General features: G+C 44.1%; 1 protein-coding gene across 5 annotated transcripts in view; it reads left to right on the top strand.

The window, feature by feature from the left end:
• The window catches only part of arhgef10lb (Rho guanine nucleotide exchange factor (GEF) 10-like b), a 36,179-nt gene extending 11,506 nt beyond the window's left edge, over window positions 1-24,673 (top strand). For 4 of the 5 annotated variants that reach the window (XM_076991928.1, XM_076991927.1, XM_076991929.1 and 1 more), the window contains 16 exons: window positions 280-396; window positions 544-636; window positions 1,842-2,012; window positions 2,915-3,060; window positions 3,607-3,797; window positions 8,548-8,663; window positions 8,950-9,077; window positions 10,045-10,145; window positions 10,395-10,516; window positions 19,755-19,841; window positions 20,628-20,839; window positions 21,059-21,216; window positions 21,723-21,865; window positions 22,847-23,018; window positions 23,193-23,315; window positions 23,407-24,673. In XM_076991928.1, coding sequence (XP_076848043.1) covers window positions 280-396; window positions 544-636; window positions 1,842-2,012; window positions 2,915-3,060; window positions 3,607-3,797; window positions 8,548-8,663; window positions 8,950-9,077; window positions 10,045-10,145; window positions 10,395-10,516; window positions 19,755-19,841; window positions 20,628-20,839; window positions 21,059-21,216; window positions 21,723-21,865; window positions 22,847-23,018; window positions 23,193-23,315; window positions 23,407-23,960 — 2,634 coding nt within the window. In that variant the 3' untranslated portion in view covers window positions 23,961-24,673. The remainder of the gene's footprint in view (window positions 1-279; window positions 397-543; window positions 637-1,841; window positions 2,013-2,914; window positions 3,061-3,606; window positions 3,798-8,547; window positions 8,664-8,949; window positions 9,078-10,044; window positions 10,146-10,394; window positions 10,517-19,754; window positions 19,842-20,627; window positions 20,840-21,058; window positions 21,217-21,722; window positions 21,866-22,846; window positions 23,019-23,192; window positions 23,316-23,406) is intronic. The other variant, XM_076991926.1, reaches the window with a different exon arrangement.
• The last annotated feature ends 717 nt before the right edge of the window (window positions 24,674-25,390 follow it).

The raw sequence follows: 25,390 nt of genomic DNA, 5'->3' as shown, positions 1-25,390 counted from the left end.
GAGTGTAACTGCAGTTAAACATGTGTGATGTGCACAAGCTCTGTGATTATGTGTGTGTGTGTGTGTGTGTGTGTGTGTGTGTGTGTGTGTGTGTGTGTGTGTGTGTGTGTGTGTGTGTGTGTGTGTGTGTGTGTGTGTGGGCGTGCGTGTCTGCGTGTGTGTGTGTGTGTGTGGGCGTGCGTGTGTGTGTGTGTGTGTGTGTGTGTGTGTGTGTGTGTGTGTGTGTGTGTGTGTGTGTGCGTGCAGGTGTTTACGAATGTTTATCTCTGTTTCTCATAGTTTTCCAAGTCAATGGTTCTAGATGTGTACAGTGACTACGTTAACAACTTCACCAATGCGATGGCTTTAATCAAGAAAGCCTGTATGTCTAAACCAGCATTCTTGGAATTTCTCAAGGTGAATTTCTTTTCCTAGTGTTTTTACTGCTTACCAATTCAAAGCCAAGTTGTCCTAAAATGCATTCAGACAACAGATGATGTGAATTTGAATGTAACGACTGACACTGTCATTCCTGACATGCTGGAACACTCATCTGATGCTCAGAAGAAACAAGCTGCCAGCACAGACAGAATCACCCTTTATGGCCTCATGGTGAAACCAATCCAGCGTTTCCCTCAGTTTATACTTCTCCTGCAGGTCAGAACCCACTCACACACACACACACACACACACACTCACACACACACTCACACACACACACACACACACACACACACACACACACACACACACACGCGAACACACACTCACACACACACACACACTCACACACACACGCGAACACACACACACACACACACACACACACACACACACACACACCCTTATCCTTCCCTTATTGCAAACATTTTTTTAAAACTCCAACACCTCATAAATAGTATCTAGCAGATGTTGCTGTGCAGAGCAACTTCCAATAGTGCTTAGTTGTCTCTATGGGAGAAATGCTTATGCTAGACACTAGAGTCTAAGGACACCACTAAGATAGGATTCTACCAGAGAGAATACTCACAAGGACTGTACATGAACGTTTTCCTTTTTTTTGAATTCCTAAAACCTCCTTATACCGTTTAGAGGAAGTGAAACAGAGAGAGACATACCTACGAAAGACACCACCATACTGAAACAGAGAATTATACCCCGCGCTGTGGAAGGCAGCCTGTCTAAGCATGCTGTGTACTGGATGAGATTACCACTACACTTCGTAATCCTTTTACAATCCCTCAGCAACATGCAACAAGGCATAATCTAATGAGCACCCCCTACCCCCAACCCATAAACTCCCTACCCCCCCACCCCCAACCCACAAACTCCCTACCCCCCCCACCCCCAACCCACAAACTCCCTACCCCCCCACCCCCAACCCACCAACTCCCTACCCCCCCAACCCACAAACTCCCTACCCCCCCCACCCCCAACCCACAAACTCCCTACCCCCCCCCCACCCCCAACCCACAAACTCCCTACCCCCCCACCCCCAACCCACCAACTCCCTACCCCCCCACCCCCAACCCACCAACTCCCTACCCCCCCCCCCCACCCCCAACCCATAAACTCCCTACCCCAGTTACCCCAGTGCAGCAGTTAAAGGACAGTTATATACAACTCCTCCTTCGATCATGTTTCAATGGAATCATGAGTGTTGAACACATTTGCATACACATTAACAGCTGACAGCCTCCGCTTGTTTTTATACAGTCACGGTTCATTTAGGACAAGATGATGTATGAAATAAGCTTGAATTTGTCATTTCTATGAATGATGGGGCTATACGGCTAGTCTCTATTTATGTGTGTGTGTGTGTGTGTGTGTGTGTGTGTGTGTGTGTGTGTGTGTGTGTTCAGGACATGCTGAAGAACACCCCTGCGGGACACGGTGACAGGCTGCCACTACAGCTGGCCCTGACCGAGCTGGAGACGCTGGCGGAGAAGCTGAATGAGCAGAAGCGACTGGCCGAGCAGCTCTGCGAGATCCAGCAGCTGGCACGGAGCAACAGCGACCGCGCCCTCAGCAAGGTCGTGCCCCGCAGCACCCGCAGCGCCCACAGCACCCACAGCGCCCACCGGGCCTCCACCGGGCCTCTACAGGGCCTCCGCCGGGCCACAGGGCCGCTCGACCACCCCTGCCACGCGCCTCCTCGTTGGCAGACTAGTTAGTGGGCCGACAGGAAGAAGATGAGATGCGGGCGCTTGTCGTCCCTCTGAGAATTCTCTCCATATTTCCTCCTCCCAGAAATATATTAAATACCCACTTTGCCAAGATGGGGACATTTTATTGAGGGCCGTGTTACCTCTAGACGTTGGAATATATGAGATTAACTGGGCTCATCGAGATCCATAAATCCATTCTTCGCTTGAATGATCTTATATTATTTCAGTGGTATTAAACTTCAAACCATCACGCACATCATTGACTCCTATTTGTTCCCAGCTGAAAAGTAATAATGCCTGTTCTTGGTGCTGTGGTTATTTGACTGGGACTGATGATCTAGGTTATGCACTGATGCAGTTATGGTTTTTGCGTTCATCGGGGGCTGAGAGGTGTTTGCTCTTAAATGGTGTCTTTATGGTGCTTGCTATTCACTAGAGGGTGCTCCTGCCTCTCATAGCAGCTGCACACTGGTGAGAAAAGTAAAAAAAACGGCTCTGCCAAGTCTCCAGAAACTAATGAGCAAAGTCAAAGCAATTGTGTGGATTCCCCAAGATTATAGTAGCTCATCCTCACAGGCTTTGGTGACTGGAGAGAATAGAAGGTCAGAATTTATAGGCATTGTTAGAGGATCACAGTCACTACAGATGGGAACAATTGGGAGTTTAGCAGTATGCTTGTCTGCAGTTTCTATTGCACAATCTGTTGTAAAAAATTTTATGTTGCATTTCTAACATGCTCGTGTAATGTGTTTGGTTTGCATTTACAGCAGCTGAATTCAGAACAGAAGCAGTTGATTCTTTGTGAAACGCTGATCGAGACGGTGTATGGGGAGAAGGGGCAAGTTCTCAAGTCCAAAGAACGTAAAGTCTTCCTCCTCAATGACACGCTGGTCTGTGCGAACATCAATCTCAAGTGAGTGGCCTTCACGGAGTGTTTCCTGGTGATCCTGCACCTTCTCATTTCTCAAGAACCAAATATGCTCCACAACGACATCATTTGAACTCGAGGCCTTGTGGTTCCCATCTGCTACATTCTTTTATTCTTCCATTTAAACATGATGTAGATACATTGAGAGTGGAATTGAGAACATCACTGATGAGCCAAGGTAACTGTGTCCTGCGATCATTCTCAGATCATTGCGCACTGGGCTTATAGACTCTTTAAAGTACTGTGATCAGCGTGATTTCGTAGCACTTCACTGAAGAGTGGTACTACACAGCACCACAAATCTAATCTCGGTGTGGATCATGCATAGAGCAGCACTTTCCTCTGATCACCATGTTGCCTATTATGCTCTCTGAGAAGCCAGTTAATCACATGGACTTATTCTTATTCCTGAGATCCTATCACAACCATTCTGGAGCCCCTCTGATCCAGCACTGTGTCTTAACACAGTTTGGGCTTTGTTCTGTCACAGTCTTGAAACGTTTTATAAGCAGTGCCTTTGTCTTCCATCAGGGGCCCTCCGGATATTAGCAGTCTGGTGCCAGTCGGCCCGAAGTACATGGTGAAGTGGAGCGCCCCTCTGTACCAGGTGCAGGTGGTAGAGGTGGGGCAGGAGAACCCTTCAAACAACGACGGCGTTTTCTCACTGAGCGGATCCATACGCCCCAGCTCCTCGACGACTCAAGGTCAGGACGGTTTCCTAGGTGATCACACCCTCACCTCTTCTGCAGCCTGGAAACAATGCATAAATTGTTAATCTCTGCCTTCAACTCTCTATAAACCTATAAATGTTTTATACCGCTTCAGTCAGGCTTATTGTTTGTGGAAAAAAGTGATTTCGTAATAAGAACTGCGAGAGCAAAAGTTTCCATGGGAACAAATGAGAGACATGCAGGTGTTTTTAATCAGCTTACAAACTGGGGAAAAAAAACTTTGATGAAGTTGTTCAGTCCTGTTATAGATTACCACATAATACATAAACTATGAACTTAAAAGTGACCTGTTACTGGTTACGTGCTGTGAATTCTTGTCAGTTATTCTCTTCTGGTTTTGCTGGACCTAAGTCATGGGTTAAAGTTCTCCGTCACTACGACGGATTTCCGTCATTTGATTTTTTTGGGGAAAAAATCCGTCAAATCATAATAAACAACACACGCGCGTGCTATCTGTTTTGTGGCCGAAATATGATTCTCACTGGCGCTCATCAGCGCTGGATGGATGATGGCGGTGTCATTTGATTGACTTGCGGTTCATTCCGCCTTCAGATTTGCGGATGTTACGTAGAAAAGTTTTTACCCCCCTCCTGCCTGGCGTGATCGTAGCGCGCGACTCTGTACACCTGCGCGAACGGCGGAGGCTACTTGCTGCGTCACATTCTTTTTGCAGTGTAGTCCGAAGCAATATGTGGTAGTATAAAGAAACACCTCTCAAAAACAGGGGAATGAACATTTACCTGACCAATTGTAATGTTGCATTAGTGCTGGAATTTAGGCTAAAGTACTTTAAAATGCTTGAAAATGTAACTACTTCGTTTCACAACAAATATCTGTCTGACTGAACAGTTCTCTTGTATTACGTTAACAAATACGAGCCTCTTGTAATTCCAGGACGAAACATGAGAGAACGTGAAGTCGTTAAGATTGGGCGTTTTGAAAATAAACCACAATTTAAAAATGTGATAAAAAGCGAATTATTTCTAATAATTTCGAGTATATGTATAAATATTTAACTTAATTAAATTTAACGTTGAGAACGCGTTAAAATGGACCTTGAAAGTGACGTACAAGTGCTTTAATTCCACCTTATAAAGGTGTATGAACCCGGCAAACATGACTTGGTTCACTGCGCTGAAGCGCTGTGCGCGCGAAGTTACAAAATTCGAGAGGTGCACGACTGCGAGGCTCTCGCGCACGGGTGGAGCCACCGCGATTACGTCATTTTCGGCGTGCGGACCCTCGCGCTGCTCACGCCACTCGTGCTGCGTCAAGTATAAAGGCTTAAACCAGGCTTAACATGGATGGTGTTGTTCTGTTTGTATTTAAAAGCTCTATCCAGTGGTGTTAATTTTTTTGTAACATACCTACTTAAAGCAGGTAATCTTACGGCTTATGTTTTTGCGATGGTGAATCTGATAAAAACAAGAGAGCTTCATACCTCTCACCAGGATTCACTAAATTTGACTTGATCTTTAAATAATTTTCTGGAAGAGGACCCCCAGATAACTCCCATTAAATACACATTTATGTACATTTATTGCTCAGGTGTTCATTCTCTCTTCTCTCCTTACACAGGCTGTTTAGATAAATATACTTTATAAATGTGTTTATTGTGTAGAATTAGGCAAAAGAGGCCGTGTCCCAACTACACCACATTTTCAGTAATTGCTGGCATTGTCTTTTGCCAGGAAAAATTTTTCAGTCAAATGAAAATTTCTTGCTTTAACCCATGACCTAAGTGTGTGTGTTCGACACTGTGTACCACGTGTACCATGCTGTGCTTGTATCAAGGGTGCTTGACTGGTTCATTACATATTCCAGAGTCCCTCAGGGGTCAATCATAAGGTCTTTATTATATTTTATGTACATGTTACTGTTGGGACAAATTATACATAAATATAACAGTTCCTTTCATGGCTATGCTGATGACTTGCAGTTGTGCCTACCCCGAGGCCTGGTGATCAGTGCTTTTTGAAGAGGCTCAATGTATCAGGGACATTAACAAGTGAATGGCCAATAATATTCTCCAATTAAATGTTAATCACAGATGATAGTAATTATATTGGGCGCATTAACACCGAGCTGTCTAGCAGACCATGGATTTCTTACCTCTTATTTTGAATCCCATGCAAAAAAAAAAAAAACTATTTTGATGTAGAATTTTAAATTTGACAAATCATTAATCATTAGAAGCATTTTCCAGCTAAGAACAAATCTGTAAATTAAACCATCGTATCCCACAAAACTTAGAAAAAGTTCATTTCTTCTCACCTAGATTATTGTAACACCTTGTATATTGGAATAAGCATCTCTGACAAGTTTGCAGTTTGTTCAGAATGCCTTGGCCTATTTTCTTATGGGCGGAAAGAAAAGGAACCATATTACCCCCATATTAGCATCTAGCATAGCTTCTGTAATGGTGACAGGATGTTCATGGTGTTCCAGTGGTAGATACAGGATCTGTTGGTCCTGCGTTAAACCATGGGAGGCAACACATGGAGGCTGATGGGCACAGTGTGTAAATGTACTCTGTATTCAAATGTACCATAACATCAATTTGGTTCCCACTGGATAATCTGGTTTTTATAGCTGCTGTCCCTTTGATATGCTGGGTGGTATAAAAGGGAGAGGTGTAGGGCCTCTTCTCTTCTCTTCTCTTCTTTTCTCTTCTCTTCTCTTCTCTTCTCTTCTCTTCTTTTCTCTTCTCTTCTTTTCTCTTCTCTTCTTTTCTCTTCTCTTCTCTTCTCTTCTCTTCTTTTCTCTTCTCTTCTTTTCTCTTCTCTTCTCTTCTCTTCTCTTCTTTTCTCTTCTCTTCTTTTCTCTTCTCTTCTCTTCTTTTCTCTTCTTTTCTCTTCTCTTCTCTTCTCTTCTTTTCTCTTCTCTTCTCTTCTCTTCTCTTCTTTTCTCTTCTCTTCTTTTCTCTTCTCTTCTTTTCTCTTCTCTTCTCTTCTCTTCTCTTCTTTTCTCTTCTCTTCTTTTCTCTTCTCTTCTCTTCTCTTCTCTTCTTTTCTCTTCTCTTCTTTTCTCTTCTCTTCTCTTCTTTTCTCTTCTTTTCTCTTCTCTTCTTTTCTCTTCTCTTCTCTTCTCTTCTCTTCTTTTCTCTTCTCTTCTTTTCTCTTCTCTTCTCTTCTTTTCTCTTCTTTTCTCTTCTCTTCTCTTCTCTTCTCTTCTCTTCTCTTCTCTTCTCTTCTCTTCTCTTCTTTTCTCTTCTTTTTCACTCGGTCTTGTTCTTTCCTTGCACTGTGAGGCACCCTGCACTGGTCTATATTACTGTTTCCATTGGGTATCTTCTTGTGTTACTTTAATTTAGAATACTTGTTCTCTTGTTTAATATCTTGTTGGTTGTTGAATAAATCTGCTTAACTGTGTAACCACAGTTTCCCTTGGTCATAGCTATAGTGGGCCAGATGAATTCATAATTAGTATCAGATAAAGGTAAATATATGCTAACACCAATTCCCTATAAAGTATCCCATCTGCTGTGCATATTTATGATAAATCTCTGACAACGCAGGCTATTGTTTATAGCAAGGAACTTCATAAAGTTGGTTCGGTATAATTTATAACCTGTACTGAGCTATTTGAGAAGTGTGTTTTTTTAGATTCTTAGCAACTATATTTTGGAGTCAGATAATGTGTTATGTTTCTGCACACATTAATCATTCTTCTGCACATTTTCCATACTTGGTTGTAGGGAAATATATAATATAGTTATGGTATTAAATATCACAACTAAAACACCTACACATTCTGTACCATGCAGAATACAATATAAAGTTTTATTGATTTTTTTTAAAGCTCAAAATGAACTTGCCTCCAGTATTGTAGACATGTATTGTAGACATGTCAACCACTGCTCTACAATCTCTAAGATCCTCCTTACAACCGCTACTAACTGTTGTCTGATCTGGGCTCACGCAGAAAAGACACTGATGCTTTTTCATCTACAGCACCAACAGTTTGAAACAGTTTACCAGTTGACCTTAGGCAAGCTTTAACTGTGTCCTTTGTTAAAATCCAAGCCTGATATGTACTTTTATTTTCTGGCTTTTGAGAAAAGCTTAATGCATTATGTTTGTGAATATTGTATGTCATTTATGCCACATTTACAGGTGGGAAATGGATGTGAGGAATATTTATTTATTGTAGCTTATGTACAGCACTTTGTGTTTTAAAATCTGCTATAGAAATAAAATGAACTCGAATATGCTATGTAACTTTAGACATCAGTGGATGAACAAGCAAACCTTGGGCTGTTTTTACAGCCACAATAGTTGCACAGACCACATTTCTCCTGTACATACCTAGTCCTTCTTCTCAAATCAAAATGTATTTACATAGCATTTTTTTACAACAATTTTTGTCACAAAGCAGCTTTACAAGTGTCCGAGTCCTAGCCCCCAGTGAGCAAGCCAAGGGCAACAGTGGCAAGAAAAAACTCCCTAAGAGCATGAGGAAGAAACCTTGAGAGGAACCAAGACTCAGGGGCGAACCCATCCTCCTCTGGCCGAACGGGGTGGGGTTGAGCTACTTACTGTTGAGCTACTTTCGCTGATATTTTTTTCGCTGCATATTTTACACTCTCACACTCGTTCTTACAGCATTTCGGCTTTAACTAATTATGCACATGCGTCTCACACTGTAATAATGGGAATGTGCTTTATGGAGATAGAAGAAGAGCACGATGGAGAAGTTGATAACGGAGGCTGATGGTGATGGAAGGTCATGTGTGTTTTAGGTAAGCTGTTTCTGGGGCCGCCCAGGTTGTACCAGGAGCTGCAGGAGTTGCAGCATGACCTGTCTGTGGTGGAGGAGGTCACACTTCTGGTGGGCACTCTTCAAGGAGCCTATCAGGTATGTGTATCAGCCCTGTGCAAAATGATCATTTATATATTGGGTTCACTCCAATTCTTCCCTGGTAGTTATGTCTGCATCACTCACTCACTCTGCTTTATATCTGCCTCGTGCAGTACTGTCAAACAGTCAATAGATGGCGCACTGAAGAGTTTGTTAACTGGTGGTGAGTTTCCCTGACAGCTGTCTTCTTCCCCTGTGTGTGTGTGTGTGTGTGTGTGTGTGTGTGTGTGTGTGTGTGTGTGTGTGTGTGTGTGTGTGTGTGTGTGTGTGTGTGTGTGCACAGAATCTCAACACCACCGTGGCGCAGGACTGGTGCCTGGCCCTGCACAGACTCATCCGCATTAAAGAGGACGAGATCCAGTGTGCCAACAAATGCCGTCTGAGGCTCATGGTGCCCGGGAAGCCTGACAAGTGAGTAGTGATGGGGTAACACCACCCCACATTACCCCACACCCACATTACCCCACCCCACATTACCCCACACCCACCCCACCCCAATCCCCCCCAACCCCACCCCACCCCACATTACCCCCCCCCCCCCACCCACACCCCAAACCCCCCCAACCCCACCCCACATTACCCCACCCCACCCCCACCCCAAACCCCCCCAACCCCACCCCACAATACCCCCCCCCACCCACACCCCAAAACCCCCCCAACCCCACCCCACATTACCCCCCCCACCCACACCCCAAACCACCCCCAACCCCCCCCCAGCCCCACCCCAAACCCCCCCCAACCCCACCCCACCCCCACGGTGGGCGTGGTCGAGGCAAAATGGGGCCTCTGTGGCAAACGCCTTTGGATGTGACCAAATGGGAGAGGCTCGCGAAATACGTTCATTCTGTTGAACAATGTACAGTGATTGTGATTGGCTGGAATGATTTGGGTACAGGAGGGTTTGTTGATGCCCAGCTGCAGCTGTGTGGTTACCTCAGCCAAATGGATCAGGTGGAAACTGGCTTCAGTACCCCAACTTTGGTAGGGACAGATTTTCTAGCAGCTGGGTATTGCAGCTAAGCAACGTGCCACTGCAGACCATAATGATTTAAACAGTGTTGCAGTTTTCTTGAACTGCTTACCGATTCTCTCTCACAACAGACAGATCTATTTTATTAATGACCTTTACTCAAAGTGCTTCTATGGATGCAACGACAAATTATTCCTGGAGCTTTTAACATTTCACTTTGCAACCGTTGTTGACAGCTTATTTGATGGTCTCTTATGGACTCTTCCATTTGTGTTTGTGTGCGTGCGTGCATGCGTGTGTGTGTGTGTGTGTGTGTGTGTGTGTGTGTGTGTGTGTGTGTGTGTGTGTGTGTGTGTGTGTGTGTGTGTGTGTGTGTCTGTTGCTGTGTTTCCGTGTGTTCCACAACAGGTCTGGGCGTCCAGTCAGTTTCACAGTCCTTTTCAATACCCCCAGCCCCATCAGTAAAATTTCATGGGTCAATCGCTTGCATCTAGCTAAAATTGCTCAAAGTAAGTAGTCCAGGAGACATCAGAAAGATGTTACTGCTCAAAAAAATTCTCTTTATTCTTCTCTGACTCTCCATTTTCTGTAACTGTACATCTAAGTCGGTGTGAGGGTAAGCTAAGCTTTGTGTGTGTGTGTGTGTGTGTGTGTGTGTGTGTGCGCGCGCGTGTGTGTGCGCGTATGTGTGTGCGTGTGTGTGTCCGTGTGTGCGTGTGTGTGTCCGTGTGTGCGTGTGTGCGTGCGTGCGTGTGCAGGGGAGGAGAACTTGCCTGGCTGGGTTTGTGCAGAAGATGATGAGAAGACCAAACCTCCGTTCTGGTGTCCGCTGCTGGCCTGCCGTGTGCCTGTGTTCTCTCCCAAGGCACAGGACCAAAAGGTGAGCTGCAGTGTGGAACTCTGGGTCTTCTTCAACCCACTTAGCAGTTGGTTTGGAGGTGGTGCATGAGGACAAACTGAATGTACTTCTGCTGTTGTGAACAAGGTTTTATTGGATTAATTGCGATGCCTTCGGAGTCTGTAAATGGAAGTGGCTTTTTCTTGACTACAAAAGAATAGCTTGTTTTTGTAACCTTGCACTGCTGTGACCTGAAAAACGCTTTGACATTTGCCTCCCAAGATGGTACAAATGGTCAAATGGTACAAATGGTCAAATGGTACAAGACTAGGGGCTATTTTGGCTCTATCCTCATTCAACTGTATAAAAATATGGGTCAGTATTGATCCACTCTGATGGAACTGGCAGGTTCTGGCAGTCGTTGATATGCAGCTGATTCATAGATTTTCTCATGATGCTCACACTTCCCCAAAGAGTCTCGATGATGAAGCGTTGACATTAAATAGAATATAAACACTGAAGAGGAAGCTGTTGGCCGAGGAGAAACCAAAGTGCACAGAGAAATGGAAGAACAAACCAGCTTGGCCGGCGGAAGGTGTTGTGGGAAGTGCAGACCCATGGTGGATCGCATTTGATGAGTTCACTTGTGAACCCTCTGTGTAAAGGTGTGATCTGGGGGGGGCAGCTCGCTTGCAGGGGCTTTGTTGGAGACGGAGGCAAACGGGATGTGGCTTTATTGGAGATTGAAGCAATTGGTTCACGGCTTTACTGGGTCGCTCAGGGAGCTGATTATCCAGAATAGGGTGGAGATTCTGCCATAGGAATGCAGCAGTAAACATAGCTGTTTCTTTTGCAACTCAACCCTGCAAATGCTGACAGGAAAAACTGAAAAAATTAATAAAATGCAGGTAAAAACCGAGACAAGTGAAGAGTAGTGAGCAGTAATTTAGTTTTGAGGTGTCAAACAAAATTTTGGAATTGTAAATAGAAACCTAACCACAAACACACCAACAAAAACAACACAGAAATTGCCTTGTGAATATGAATTTTGTGACTTTTGTTTCACATTGACTCTGCATGCAACGTTTCACTGGATTCAGACGGAAAGTGAGACTTTCTGACATAACACCATATTCTAAACAATTCTGACTGACTAATTAATGCACATATTAATGACCCTGCCTGGTGTTTGCATAGAGGCGAAAACAGGAGGAACAACCTTGGCCCGAATAGATGGTTCTAGATGAAAAAGGGCTTCATTCCTACTGAGTGAGTCTAGGAGGAGAGGAGACCTGCATATCAAAGTGCTGAATGCTTGTAGCTGGTGTTGGGGAGGGTGGGGTGGGGAGGGTGAGGTGGTGTTGGGGAGGGTGTGGTGGGGAGGGTGAGGTGGTGTTGGGGAGGGTGGGGTGGGGAGGGTGAGGTGGTGTTGGGGAGGGTGAGGTGGTGTTGGGGAGGGTGAGGTAGGGTGGGGAGGGTGAGGTGGTGTTGGGGAGGGTGAGGTGGTGTGGGGGAGGGTGAGGTGGTGTTGGGGAGGGGTGTGGTGGTGTTGGGGAGGGTGAGGTGGTGTTGGGGAGGGTGAGGTGGTGTGGGGGAGGGTGAGGTGGGGTTGGGGAGGGTGAGGTGGTGTTGGGGAGGGTGAGGTGGGGTTGGGGAGGGTGAGGTGGGGTTGGGGAGGGTGAGGTGGTGTGGGGGGAGGGTGAGGTGGGGTTGGGGAGGGTGAGGTGGTGTTGGGGAGGGTGAGGTGGTGTGGGGGAGGGTGAGGTGGGGTTGGGGAGGGTGAGGTGGTGTTGGGGAGGGTGAGGTGGGGTTGGGGAGGGTGAGGTGGGGTTGGGGAGGGTGAGGTGGGGTTGGGGAGGGTGAGGTGGGGAGGGTGAGGTGGTGTTGGGGAGGGTGAGGTGGGGTTGGGGAGGGTGTGGTGGGGAGGGTGTGGTGGTGTTGGGGAGGGTGTGGTGGGGAGGGTGAGGTGGTGTTGGGGAGGGTGAGGTGGTGTTGGGGAGGGTGAGGTGGTGTGGGGGAGGGTGAGGTGGGGTTGGGGAGGGTGAGGTGGGGTTGGGGAGGGTGAGGTGGTGTTGGGGAGGGTGAGGTGGGGTTGGGGAGGGTGAGGTGGGGAGGGTGAGGTGGAGGTGGGGAGGGTGAGGTGGGGTTGGGGAGGGTGAGGTGGTGTTGGGGAGGGTGAGGTGGGGTGGGGGAGGGTGAGGTGGTGTTGGGGAGGGTGAGGTGGTGTGGGGACTTTCCCCTTGCAACAACACATTTCACCCTCACCAATCAATCAATCAATCAATCAAATTTTATTTATATAGCGCTTTTTACAACAGTTGTTGTCACAAAGCAGCTTTACAAGTGCCGAGTCCTAGCCCCCAGTGAGCAAGCCAAAGGCGACAGTGGCAAGGAAAAACTCCCTAGTTTTTTGCATGAGGAAGAAACCTTGAGAGGAACCAAGACTCAGGGGGGGAACCCATCCTCCTCTGGCCGACACCGGTCACCATGACAACAACAACAATATAGACAGAATGTAGACAGAATGTAAAAGATGCAATAATGTCAATTTAGACCGAAAAATATGTAATAATGTCCATCATGGTGTAGGCATCCGGTTAGGCAGGAGGTGGCCGGCCAGGATGGATCGCTTGTCTCTCCTCATCTCATTATTCCTCAAGCAGGCGGGCAGCCATGTGGAGAAATGAAACAGGGAAAATTAGCTCTGTATGAGGACATATACAGGACAGGTAAAATTATAAACATTTCTGGAGTGTGGCAGCAACTCCGGCACTAAGTTAAATTATTACAGCCTAGCTAAAAAAAGGCAGAACCAGAAGGTAACATAGGCTTGGGGGCATTCTGAGACAATGGCATCCGTCCACTGCACTGTCAACAAACTTGAGTGACCACGAGCAGTGACAGGATGACAGCACCAGTACCCCAGTCTACCATAAAACCCTTCGTCTATGAACCCCTGGATCTGTACCTTTATCTAAGGGGGATATTAATTATCAAACGCTAGACTAAATAAGTGGGTTTTCAACCTAGATTTAAAGATTGTGACTGTGTCAGAGTCCCGGACACATTTAGGAAGATTATTCCAAAGCTGGGGGGCCTTATAAGAAAAGGCTCTTCCCCCTGCTGTTACCTTGTTAATTTGTGGAACTAATAACAGACCAGCACCCTGTGATCTTAGTTGACGTGGGGGTTCATAGTAGGAAATAAGTTCCTGGAGGTATTCAGGAGCAAGCCCGTGTAGTGCTTTATATGCTAATAATAGAATTTTAAAATCAATACGAAATTTAACTGGGAGCCAATGCAGGGCTGATAGGACTGGTCTAATATGCTGAAATTTTCTAGTTCTGGTCAGAACTCTAGCTGCGGCATTTTGAACTACTTGAAGTTTATTTAGATTCCTATTTGAACATCCTGACAGTAGTGAATTGCAGTAGTCTAGTCTAGAGCTAACAAATGCGTGCACCAATTTTTCTGCATCATCCTGTGATAATGCATTTCTTAATTTGGCAATGTTGCGGAGATGTAGAAAAGCTATCCTAGTAGTATTATCTATATATTTATCAAATGATAGGTCGGAGTCGAGTATGACGCCTAGGTTTTTGGCTACTGTGCCAGGTGTAATGGGATAGTCTGCAAGATTAAGCATTAAATTTGGAATTTTCTGTCTTGCGGCCTTAGGGCCCACAAGGAGAACTTCTGTTTTGTCCTCATTTAATTGTAGGAAGTTTAGAGACATCCAGCATTTAATATCTCTTACACAGGCCTCAATTTTTCCTAAACTGAGTTTGTCATCGGGTTTGGCTGATATGTAAAGTTGAGTGTCATCCGCATAGCAGTGAAAATTGACACCATGTTTGTTTATAACTGTGCCCAATGGTAGCATATATAATGTAAATAATAGTGGTCCTAAGATGGAGCCTTGCGGGACCCCATATTTAACCATTGTATGTTTGGATGAAATATTATTGAGCTCTACAAACTGATAGCGATTTGTTAAGTAAGACTGAAACCATGAAAGGGCTGTGCCTGAGACTCCAACCCAGCGTTCTAACCTTTCTAGCAAGATCCTATGATCAATTGTGTCGAAAGCTGCACTAAGATCAAGAAGCACTAACAGTGATACATAGCCTTGATCTGATGCAAGGAGGAGATCATTTGTTACTTTAACTAATGCTGTTTCAGTACTGTGATGGGGCCTAAAACCAGATTGGAACTTTTCAAATGTGTTATTCCTATGCAGATAATAGGCATAATTGCTGGGCAACAGCTTTTTCTATGATCTTAGATATAAATGATGTGTTTGAAATGGGTCTATAATTAGATAGCACAGTCGGATCAAGATTTGGTTTCTTGATCAGAGGTTTGATAATTGCTAATTTACATGATTTGGGCATGTGACCTATTGTAATGGATGAGTTAACTATAGTTAGAAGAGGTTCAGTTACAGCTGGTAATACCTCTTTTAATAACTTCGAGGGAACTGAGTCTAATGTGCAGGTAGTACAATTTAAGGAAGAAATTATTTTCTCTAATTCTGATTTTGGGAGTGGATGAAAAGCATCAAGTTTTTCTCCCGGTATGTAATTTAAATCAATATCAACCAAACCAGATGACATACCAGTTGTATTGCTAATAAAGGGTTTTATATTTTGTCTAATATTCTCTATTTTATTATCAAAGAAATCTATAAATACATTACTAGTGAGGTTTACTGGAATCTGAGGTTCTGTGCCTGCTTGATTTTTTGTAAGTTTAGAAATAGTATTAAAAAGAAATCTAGGATTGTTTTTATTTTTCTCTATCAGTGAGGCTAAGTATGCTGAGCGTGCTTTAGTGAGTGCCCGTTTGTAGTCAATAATGCTATCCTTCCAGGCACAGTGGAATACTTCCAATTTAGTAGATCGCCATTTCCGCTCTAATTTACGTGCTATTTGTTTTAAGTTTCTAGTTTGGTCGGTGTACCATGGGGCGAGCTTTTTGGATCTAGCTTTTTTATATTTTAGTGGAGCTACTATATCTAGAGCTGATCTGCAGGTATTCTCTAAGTAGTCGGTTAGACTATCTAACTCTCCTGGATCGGATGGCGAGTGGGCTAAAGCAGTTAAGTCAGGGAGGGTTTCAATAAACCGTGTTGCTGTTGATGAATTTATTGAGCGCTTTATACACTGCCGAGGAGACGGGCGGGTATTTATGTTAAGGTGAAAATCGAATTTTACTAAATAATGATCGGAGATTGCTACGGTTTGCGGGAGTATGTTTATATTATCTACGCGTTAATATTAGATCTAGGGTATGATTTCGATAATGTGTAGGTCCTACTACGTTTTGTTTAATGCCGACAGAGTTCAATATAGAAGTAAAAGCCCTTGTCAGTGGATCCTCCGCATTACCACCACCACTCTGGTCTTGTACAGCACATTCACTTTTTATCCTGCAGATTTTATATGAATCGTGCAATGCTAAAAACCATGCTTTGTCCATAATCTCATTGGTTGTACCAAATATCTTCACCATTCTACATGGTGCTCTACTGCATACTGCACACACTATATTACACTGCCATTGCTGACTGTATTTACTTGTAATTAAGAAAGGAGCAGTTGTTGGGGGGGGGGGGGGGGGGGGGGTTAGTTTTTACACATATTGCCGGTTGATGATTAGTCTTGGTATAATAACTTGTCTGCTAGACTGAAGTTGAGAGGCAATTTGTGTTTAATAATTACACACTTCATTTAGTGCCAAGCTGGTCTCTCGATGATTCTCTTCCATTTTCACACCACTCCTGACTCCAGTGACTGTTCCTGTCAGACAAGCCTCTTTGTGTAAAAGTGTCTGTAGGGACTTGGATATGGTATGAAATTAACTCGCCATATTAAAAGGTTTTAAATCCCTAGCTTCATTTGATATGAGGTATTAGAAAATGCAACAGCCAGATTGTAAACCCTTTTAATTGAATATTCATAAGGTAAGCAGTTAATCAGTTATATATACGTACAGTATACTTTTTGACAATAAAATGTAAAGTTTTGGAGGCCCTAAGAGTAAAGGGAGATGGTTTGTCTCCTATGGTGGTTAAGTCTGTGGTGAGTTAGCAACAACTGCAAAACTGACTGTAGTATTATTAAAATAAAACTTATTTACACTATAACATATAACTAGTGTACAAATGTATTTGCTAATATAACAGGTTAATCTTCTAAACTGTGCGTAGTACTAGTTTAAAGTCAAGCTTCTGAAAGGGTAGCTGTATTGGAGGGCGTTCTCCCCAGCAGAGTAGACAGACTCCTGGACTGAGTGGTGTCTCCTAATATGTGGAGTAATAAGATGGATGACCTCACCAGAAAGTGCTCCATTATGTGAGGGAACTTGGCTGCCGCTGCCTAAATATGGCGACTGTCTTTGTGTTTGACAGCATTGCCAAGAAAAACAAAAACTCAAAACAAAAGGAGAGGAGCTGCAGTCTGAATTTGCTGAATCAGCATTTGCTGGAAACATATTCTGTTTTTTTTTTCTTTTTCATTCAGTACTTTTCATTTTATTATCATTTTGGACAGCTTGCAGTATAAGTTGAACAGCTGGGCTCAAACAGCATGCAAAGAGTGAGACAGAGAGAAGAATTAAAATGCTATATGTGCTCTATTAAAACCACTGAATTTTCAAAGCAAGCAGCAAAGAGAAATCAACTTTAATAACTTCCCTGACAAAGAGAAGACAGACACAGTATATAGAAACTACCAGAACATTACAGTTTCATTAGATACTTCGACGATGTATGGTTAAGCATACGTGTTTAAAGAATAATGGTGAATTGGTGGTAAGGTCAGGTGAAGTATAGTTCAAGATGTCTTCATGTGGAATTTGCATTAATAAAGCAGAAAGATAAATGTCATTGTCTCACCTACTGCCTCTCAGCAGGGCTAGAAAAGGCCAATAACAATCTCACTTCACTCTGCAAGAACAGAGGCAAAGAGAAACCTATGAACATGAATTCCAGATAAAGCTGAATGCTGCCAGAATGCTGCCAATGTGCAGCACATCCCTGTATCTGCCATTCTGATGTGTCTAGGAGGTCCAACAGAAGCGGTTAACATAGCTTAATACTTGGGTTCTTAACTGTAGATTTTAACTTAGTACCAGACTTACAGCAGATTTAACATCTGAGGAGACTGGACAGAACGAGAGAGAGAGAGAGAGAGAGTGAGAGTGTGTAGAGAGAAAAGACAAATGACCTCAGCCTTTCCAAAATAAATAAGGCACATGAATAGAAAGAAACCTGAAATGAACTTGAAACACAAATACACACGTTAACAAGATCAAAATCAACACTTGCACCTAAACACACTCTATCTTGCACCAGTGTTTCAGCAGAGGCATTCTAGGTTCAGAAAGTAAAAGTCCTCACCAAGATTTTGCTCAGGCGTCCTGGATTGTGTTGATTCCACTCATTTTCCTGGCTTGCACTAATTAGAAAAAATTCAGCAAGCTTGAGTAAAATCCTGGGCATGAGGATGAGTTTTAATTTCTGAACCTGGAACGTCCATCTCTGGTTTTCAGAAAGCAAACCTTCATGATCAAATGAAACGGGACACTGATATTGAATAAACACAGTGAATGAATGTACAGGCCCTGGTACTGTAGGGCTCAATAAAACAAACTCCTTCAGTAAAGATGCTGCTTCAGGAACTCTTGAGTAATACCAACCCATCAACATCATTCAGGAAGTACGTAATCTGAGATGAACCAGCACGGTTCATTTGGGTAAATAGTACTGTGGTTTCGACTAAAGTCTAGCTTCTCAAACTCTGCATCAGCTCTGCTTGAATACCCGTACAACGAGAGGCATTCTGTGGGGCCACCTGCAGCCAATCACGGCAGCCGGCAGAATGAAGATGTAAAAAATTAGGCAACATTAAAACGATACCAGTTCATCGTGATACCTGTGCTTTATTTTACGAACATGTTGTCCTGACATTTGGAGTAGCTAGTCCACCAAGAATCCCCCCAGCCACACAAACATAATTGCAGTGCTGAGGGCTCCTCAGAATGACCCACAGAAAGAAACAGATACACAGGCGTCATAATAGGAAGGACTGGAGGACATTTCTACTTCAATACACTGACCTTCATATGTGAAAGATGAGTTTTGTGGGGCATTTAGGGCAAACCTGGCATAGGGCCTTCAGTCTTAGAGAAAAGTTGTTGATGGTGTAGTTACTGTGTAAACAAAGTAAATTTCACATGACGAATCAAAAATTGACATCGACATCCAAGCTTGGCTCTTGCAGCCACTGCATTTCCTGTGATTCTTATTGTGTCAGTCTTGCCACAGGGGTTTGTTTGGGCTGAGGCCTGGAGGCCTGCCTATCTCAGGGTGTGGAGGTGGGTGGAGCTCAGCCTTGTGGGCGGGTCCAGGCTAAGGCTCAGAATGAGGTCAGTTTGCAGCCCTGAGCGCACACGAACTGTCCACCCATGTGTGGAATCCCTCTGTGACCTGTAGAACATCACACATTTAAGATGTTGTGCCTTCTAGAGGATGAACTACAATCTGGTAATCATCCTCAGTCATCTACAGTAAAGATAGCACAAAGTAGATTGTGGTTATAAAGCTATACATACATATGTATTTATAAACTCTGACATTATTATTTGCCAATCATAGCACCTGGGGAAAAAATCAATGTACATGAAGCCTTAAGAAAAGATGCATTATTGGAGTATGAAATAACACAGCAAAATGATATTCAGGTCCAAAAATAACTGAGGCTGTTTTTTTTTTTACCCTCTCAGAATGAATGTGGAATAAAACGGATTTCTTTATCAGTGCAGTGAAAAACAGTGATTGAATGTAAAAATGAAATATATATATATGTCACTATAACAAAAACTTTATTGTCTCTTAAGATAATGGGAATAGAATTATACCAGATCATACATGAAGTAATAATTTTGTGGTGCAATCTTTTTTGATTTTATTAATTTATTTATTACCCAGAAAATGTAAAAAATAATTTTATGGAGAATGTTAGCCACCCCAATAAATAAATTAATAGTTTTAACAACAAAAGACTGCTATATGTAGCTATATGCCCTTTGATGTAATTCCATGGTAACATCCAAACTTTTTTTTTCCTGATGTGTAAAATTTGGTGCATGATTGGTGCACTTGGTGCATGATGCTTTCAATTTGCAAAATTCTACACAGTTTGACAGACCTTCTATACTGTTATCATAGAGCGTTGCTGGAAGGAGTGTTATAGCAATGTCTTCTGTTTGTTCACAGCTACAGACAGCCCTTCACAACCCAGTGCAGTGCGCTCTACTGGGGTTCTCTGCGGCTAGCACCTCTCTACCTCAGGGCTACTTCTGGGTGAGCACCGCTACTGAAGATCTTCAGTAACACTCGTGCACAAAACCTCCACTGCTGCAAATCACTCTTGTCTGCTCAAGAACAAGCAGTGGGAGACCAAACCCTTAACAATGATGTGTGAAGATGGTTTTTTCATGAAGCCTTCGCCTCCAGAGGCTCGGCTCTCTGCAGCTCCGCTTTTAGTTCCTCTTCTTCAAACTCTTGAACGTTACAGTGGCGGTGTGACCTTAAAAGATCTGCCATGCAAATGGTTTGAATGATATTTATAATTATGGGGTAAGCAAGACTAAATGGTTTTTGAAACAGCATCAGAACAACCTCAGATATGCCCATCAAAAGCATACGCATCAAAGGGTGTGTGATAAATGATTCATACGTGTGCTGTGTTTTTGCTGTTTCTCTTGCATCCTTCTCTCTCTCTAAAACCTATGGCAATTACCAGCAAGTAAAGATCTAGATATCACCCTTTTAATGTTTTCTCTCTCCTTCTCTCCTGCTCCTTCTCTCTCTCTCTCTCTCTCTCTCTCTCTCTCTCTCTCTCTCTCTCTCTCTCTCTCTCTCTCTCTCTCTCTCTCTCTCTCTGAACATCTCTCACACACACATACGTGCTCACCCTTTCCTCTCTCCTTCTTTCCCTCTCCCTCTCTGAACATTTCTCACACACACATGCATGCTCACCCTTTTCTCTCTCTCCTTTTCTCTCACTCCTTCTCTCTCTCCCTCTCTCTTTGAACATTCTCTCTCACACACACACGTATGCTCACCCTTTCTCTTTATCCTGATTAGGTTGCGAGTGGTGGAGATGACAGCCATGGCCAGTTGGAGATATTCTCGCTCAACAGACCCACGCCACGCTCTGTGAAGAGTTTCCCTCTGGGCTCTCCCGTGCTGAGTCTCGAGTATGTGACGGAACCCAGTGCTGAACAGGACGAAGAACAGGCCATAGAAGGTCCTGCCAGAATTGGAAACACCATCTGTGTGGGGTTGCAAAATGGCAAGTGAGTCAGAATCTTACTTCAGTCACTTGATTTGGGGTTTAACTGATGAAGAATATTCATTGCTTTCTCAACAGCTATGCAGTGGGGTAATATGAACCTGAGCACATTTTGGGGGGGGTGTGTGTGTGTGTGTGTGTGTGTGTGTGTGTGTGTGTGTGTGTGTGTGTGTGTGTGTGTGTGTGTGTGTGTGTGTCCATGCGTGCGTGTGTGTATTTGCAGCATCCTAGTTTATGGCAGTGTGGACACTGCTGCTCAATGCCTCCTGTCATTCCGTAACCCTGAGGGCCGTCCTGTCCTGTGCCTAAAACACTCTGCTAATTCCCTCTTTGCTGGACTGACTAATGGCAAAGTTGTGGTTTATAGCAGGAAGAGTGGAGGTGAGATTTCTTTGTAGGATCCAACTTAAACATGGACTTTGCTGCCAGTCTCATCTGAATAGTTCAATATTGCTTTAACTTCATTTAAACATACTGAGGGGAGCCAGTAGTGAAAACCATTTACCTTTCTTATCCATGCAAAGTTAGTATAAGCAGACTGAACCCACTCTTATACAGCACTGCATAGATCTCAGTTTAGTTTTTACGGACATCTGCTGTATAAAGCTGTTAGATATATTCATATCGCCTGTTAATAATTAAAATAAAGCATCACAGGCGGTATGAATATATTTAGAAGCTTCATGTAATAAAGTCCTTTTTTAACACAGCACACTTGTGAAGAACTTGATTGTAATTGTAAAAAGTAAAATGTATTTCTAGTTATTTTACAGTTTGTTGTCCAAGATGTACTGTTTATGAGGCAACCTTTCTGCCATATCTCCTTTACATTGTTACACTGTGTACACTGTTGTGTTTAGTCCTTCTGAGCTCTGTTGTTCTTTCAGATGCATTGTGGGACCCAGACTCCAGCAGATTAGTAGTGGTTGGAAATGCACCTGTGCTCAAACTTCTCAACACAGATGAGTGTGTGTGGGCCAGTTGTGCAAACCAGGTCACTGTCATCAAGGTCTATGATTTCAGCACACAGGTATTGGCTAACCACCACCCTGAACACTTAAAACCAGCCGTATGCAGAAAAGGGGGAGATATAATTTTCCTTTTTCAACAAATGTTGTTTTTATATGCAAAAACCTTCTGTGTTGATATCATCCTCTCTACAGTGATAACACTGTGCAATGCTTCCAAATGATCTGTCACTTTAGCGTCTTCTAAACATCTTTTGTTGGTGTAAACAATTCTACAGAGACGAGGCGGCTGCATCCTTTCAAACCCTGAGCTTTCCTCCGCAGTGAAGCTTCAGTACAACCAATGATGATTCTTATCTTTAAGTAGAGGTTATAGTGTTGTGTGTGTGTGTGTGTGTGGGGGTGGGTGGGTTTGGAATTGTGGGTGTGTCAGGGAGTGTGTGCAAGTGTGCTTTTAATATATTAACCACGCTTCACTTGTGAGGTGCATTATGATGGAGTGGTACATAAAGGTATCGTCTCTGGAAGCCCAGCAGCTTGTTTGTATGCAAGCCTTTGATCACTTCTGACAGCTGAGCCAACCTCTCCATTTTGCTGCAAGGTGCACCCCCCCCCCTCCACCCTCCTGTTTAATAGCAGGAATACATTTGGCTCTAGAAGTTTGGCTCCAGGAGAAACTGAACTCAACTTGAGATGAGAACCTCTTTAGACATATGTACCTGTGTAGAGATGAGCCATGGACTTTGTCTTTGCAAATCCAGCATATATTTGTAGCGGAGTTTAGATGACTTCTGTCTTCTAAATCGCAGAATACTTTGCATTCAGGAATAACTCATTTCTATTCAGTCTTTATCAGTGTTTACTTTGAGTGTTCTTTGTAATATTTTACTTTATTAATGATTTATTTTGCTAGCTCTGGATTTTGCTTTACCTTCACCCTTGATATTGTTTGCTACCCCCCCCCCCCCGCACTCCTTTATCTACAGCAGTTTTCTTTTGTTTTCTCCCCTTTCCCTCAAACCTGTTTTCCTCTCTGTTCTCAGAGCTTTGAAGCTCACCCGGACCCATCGGTGAGTGTGACACACATGGTGCGTGCTGGGGGAGGGGTGTGGATGGCGTTTTCTGAGGGCTCCGTTCTCCGCCTCTTCCACACAGAGACTCTGGAACACCTCCAGGAGATCAACATCTCCACACGCTCTGCCTACTTGAGTCCAGGCACGTGTGAACATTGTGGAATCTATCAGACATCACAGCTTCAGGCCTTTTTATATGTCCAGCAATGGAAAAGTCTATATTTCATATTTAATTTCAGAAAGAAAGCAAAAAAAATTACTGATGGCAGACTTTAAAACACCACAGTGACCTCATGGTTGCATTCTTCTCCCACAGGTCAAAAGACTGTGTGTGTCACCAGCCTGCTCATTTACCAGGGTCTGCTGTGGGTCGGCACTGCCCAGGGGATTATTGTGACCCTCCCAGTTCCCAGACTGGAGGGCATTCCTAAAATAACAGGTAAGCAGCCCCGAGCCTAACCCCAGTCACACATTTCCAAGGTTGCAAGGTCTTGACGCAAACTGATGCAGGGCACCTCTGTCTCCTGCAGGCAAAGGTATGACCTCCCTCAATGCTCATAACGGTCCTGTGGACTTCCTGGTGGCCACCACAAGCACGCTGTCCCCAGACCTGCTTAAGCGGGACTCTCTGGTGGGTGCAATAGACACGGGCAATGGAGGCGAGGACAGGGAGAGGAGTCACTCATCCCAGGAGTCCCTGCAACAGCAGCAGACTGACGGCTCTCCTCAGAGGGACACGAAACACAAAGGCGTCCTGCTACAGTACCGGCTGCGCTCTGTATCCCAGCTGCCAGGCAAGCTCCTGACCGCCCAGCCCCAGGAGGCGTCCAGCTCCTCCCAGGAGTCTCTGGAGCACTCGCTGGAGGACGGCTCCATCTATGAGCTGAGTGATGATCCAGAGGTTTGGGTCAGGGGCCCTGGGCCAGCTGCTAAGGAGGGAACCCGCAAAGAGCGGGTCATATCGGCTGCCGTTATATCAGGCGGACGAGGTTTCCGCAGGGTGACGGTGGCTGGCTCCACCTCCAGCTCCTCTGGGGCCAATGAGAGCATGCTCATGGTCTGGCAACTCCCACTTACTGTCTAAAACATCAATGAGCACTAAAAGATGCTGACTGTTCTCTGCAAGATGGAGCACTGACGACACTGGAGGACAGATCGAGTGCACGCTGCATTTGTGTGGTTTACGCTGTGCTCCAAGTTTCTGTTAACCAGTGTTGCTGCCATTGTTCCCCTCTAGTTGTGTTTTTTCCCATTTTTTTCCTCCATCTGTGTACTGTGAAGTCACTCCTCAGTTAGGATATTCTTCTTGGGGACAGATCAGGGTCCTGAACTGACATGGGAAGGCGGTTCATTACAGACAGGGATCCAGGGCTCCCACAGCAGCTCCTTAAAGGTTCGTTTTATCTGTGGGAGACTGTGACTTTGAAGGATGGTTGTGGCACCGTTAGGATTCAAAATCACCATCTCCCTACGATGCCAATGCCAACCCTGTCTTGGAGTCCAAGGGCTCTTAATTGTCCCGGCTCTCAGCATGGGCTGGATGTCCTTGTTTTCCTCTCCCTCTATTGTAGTGCGATGCTAGCCAATCGCAGCCATATGCTAGCTCACGTATGCAAACGAGGCAGTTATCGATCTCCTGCAAATGCATTCTGCTGTCTCCTGCTGTGCAAGCGACAGCCTCGTGTGTCTTAGAGAAAATGTACCCAAACTGGTATCTATTGTGTCATAGACCTTGCATATTAATTAACCCCCCTCCCACCAAAAAAAAAAACACCATCTCTACAAAGGGTACCTCACTGTTGAAGTTGAATATATTTTACATTACGCAGCTGTTCAACTTCTCGGTAAAGACTACAGTAGTCCAGTTATTCTCCTTTGTATAGTTGAGTGTATATATATATATATATACACTAAAAAATTTCTAAATGTCAAATATGATTGGGTTTGATTATGTTCCCGTAATGCATGGTGCTGTTCTTTGGGATGGAATCTGAAATATGGTCATTGTGAACATATATAGGCTGCGATCTGTCTAGTCTGTCACATAGTGGGAAAGGGGGTTTTTAATGTAAAACCACTATGGTGTATATAATAGGAGTACAAAGAGAAGTCAAACTTTTAGTCATTTAGAGTAATCTTATGCCAATTGTCTTTTTATTTTGCATTAGTCCAGAATGTGAAAAGGCTATTCGGTAAGAACAAAGGGCTTTGGTTTAGCTTGGGTACTTGTTTTTGATGGTACTTGTTTTACACTGTGTCACTTTGTTAAAAAAAAAAACAGAACAAATAAATCATGTTTACTATAAGGGAGAAATTCGCGTTTTGCATTATTCATTTCTCTGTTGTCAACAAATCTCCCAAATCCAGACCTTAACACAGGTGCCTTTTGTTGTGAGAACGCTTCCTTGCTCTGAGCCTAGCAGTGAGCCCCTGGAACTCACCTGTTTTAAAGCTGTGTGAAATAGTGGTGTTTTTAGCCCTGAGACGTATGTTTATGACATGCCCATATTCCGC

This window comes from Brachyhypopomus gauderio, unplaced genomic scaffold (assembly GCF_052324685.1).
Source record: "Brachyhypopomus gauderio isolate BG-103 unplaced genomic scaffold, BGAUD_0.2 sc88, whole genome shotgun sequence".
Taxonomy (NCBI): Eukaryota; Metazoa; Chordata; class Actinopteri; order Gymnotiformes; family Hypopomidae; genus Brachyhypopomus; species Brachyhypopomus gauderio.
Note: the sequence above shows the minus strand (reverse complement) of the source record. Positions and strands in the feature narration are given on the sequence as shown.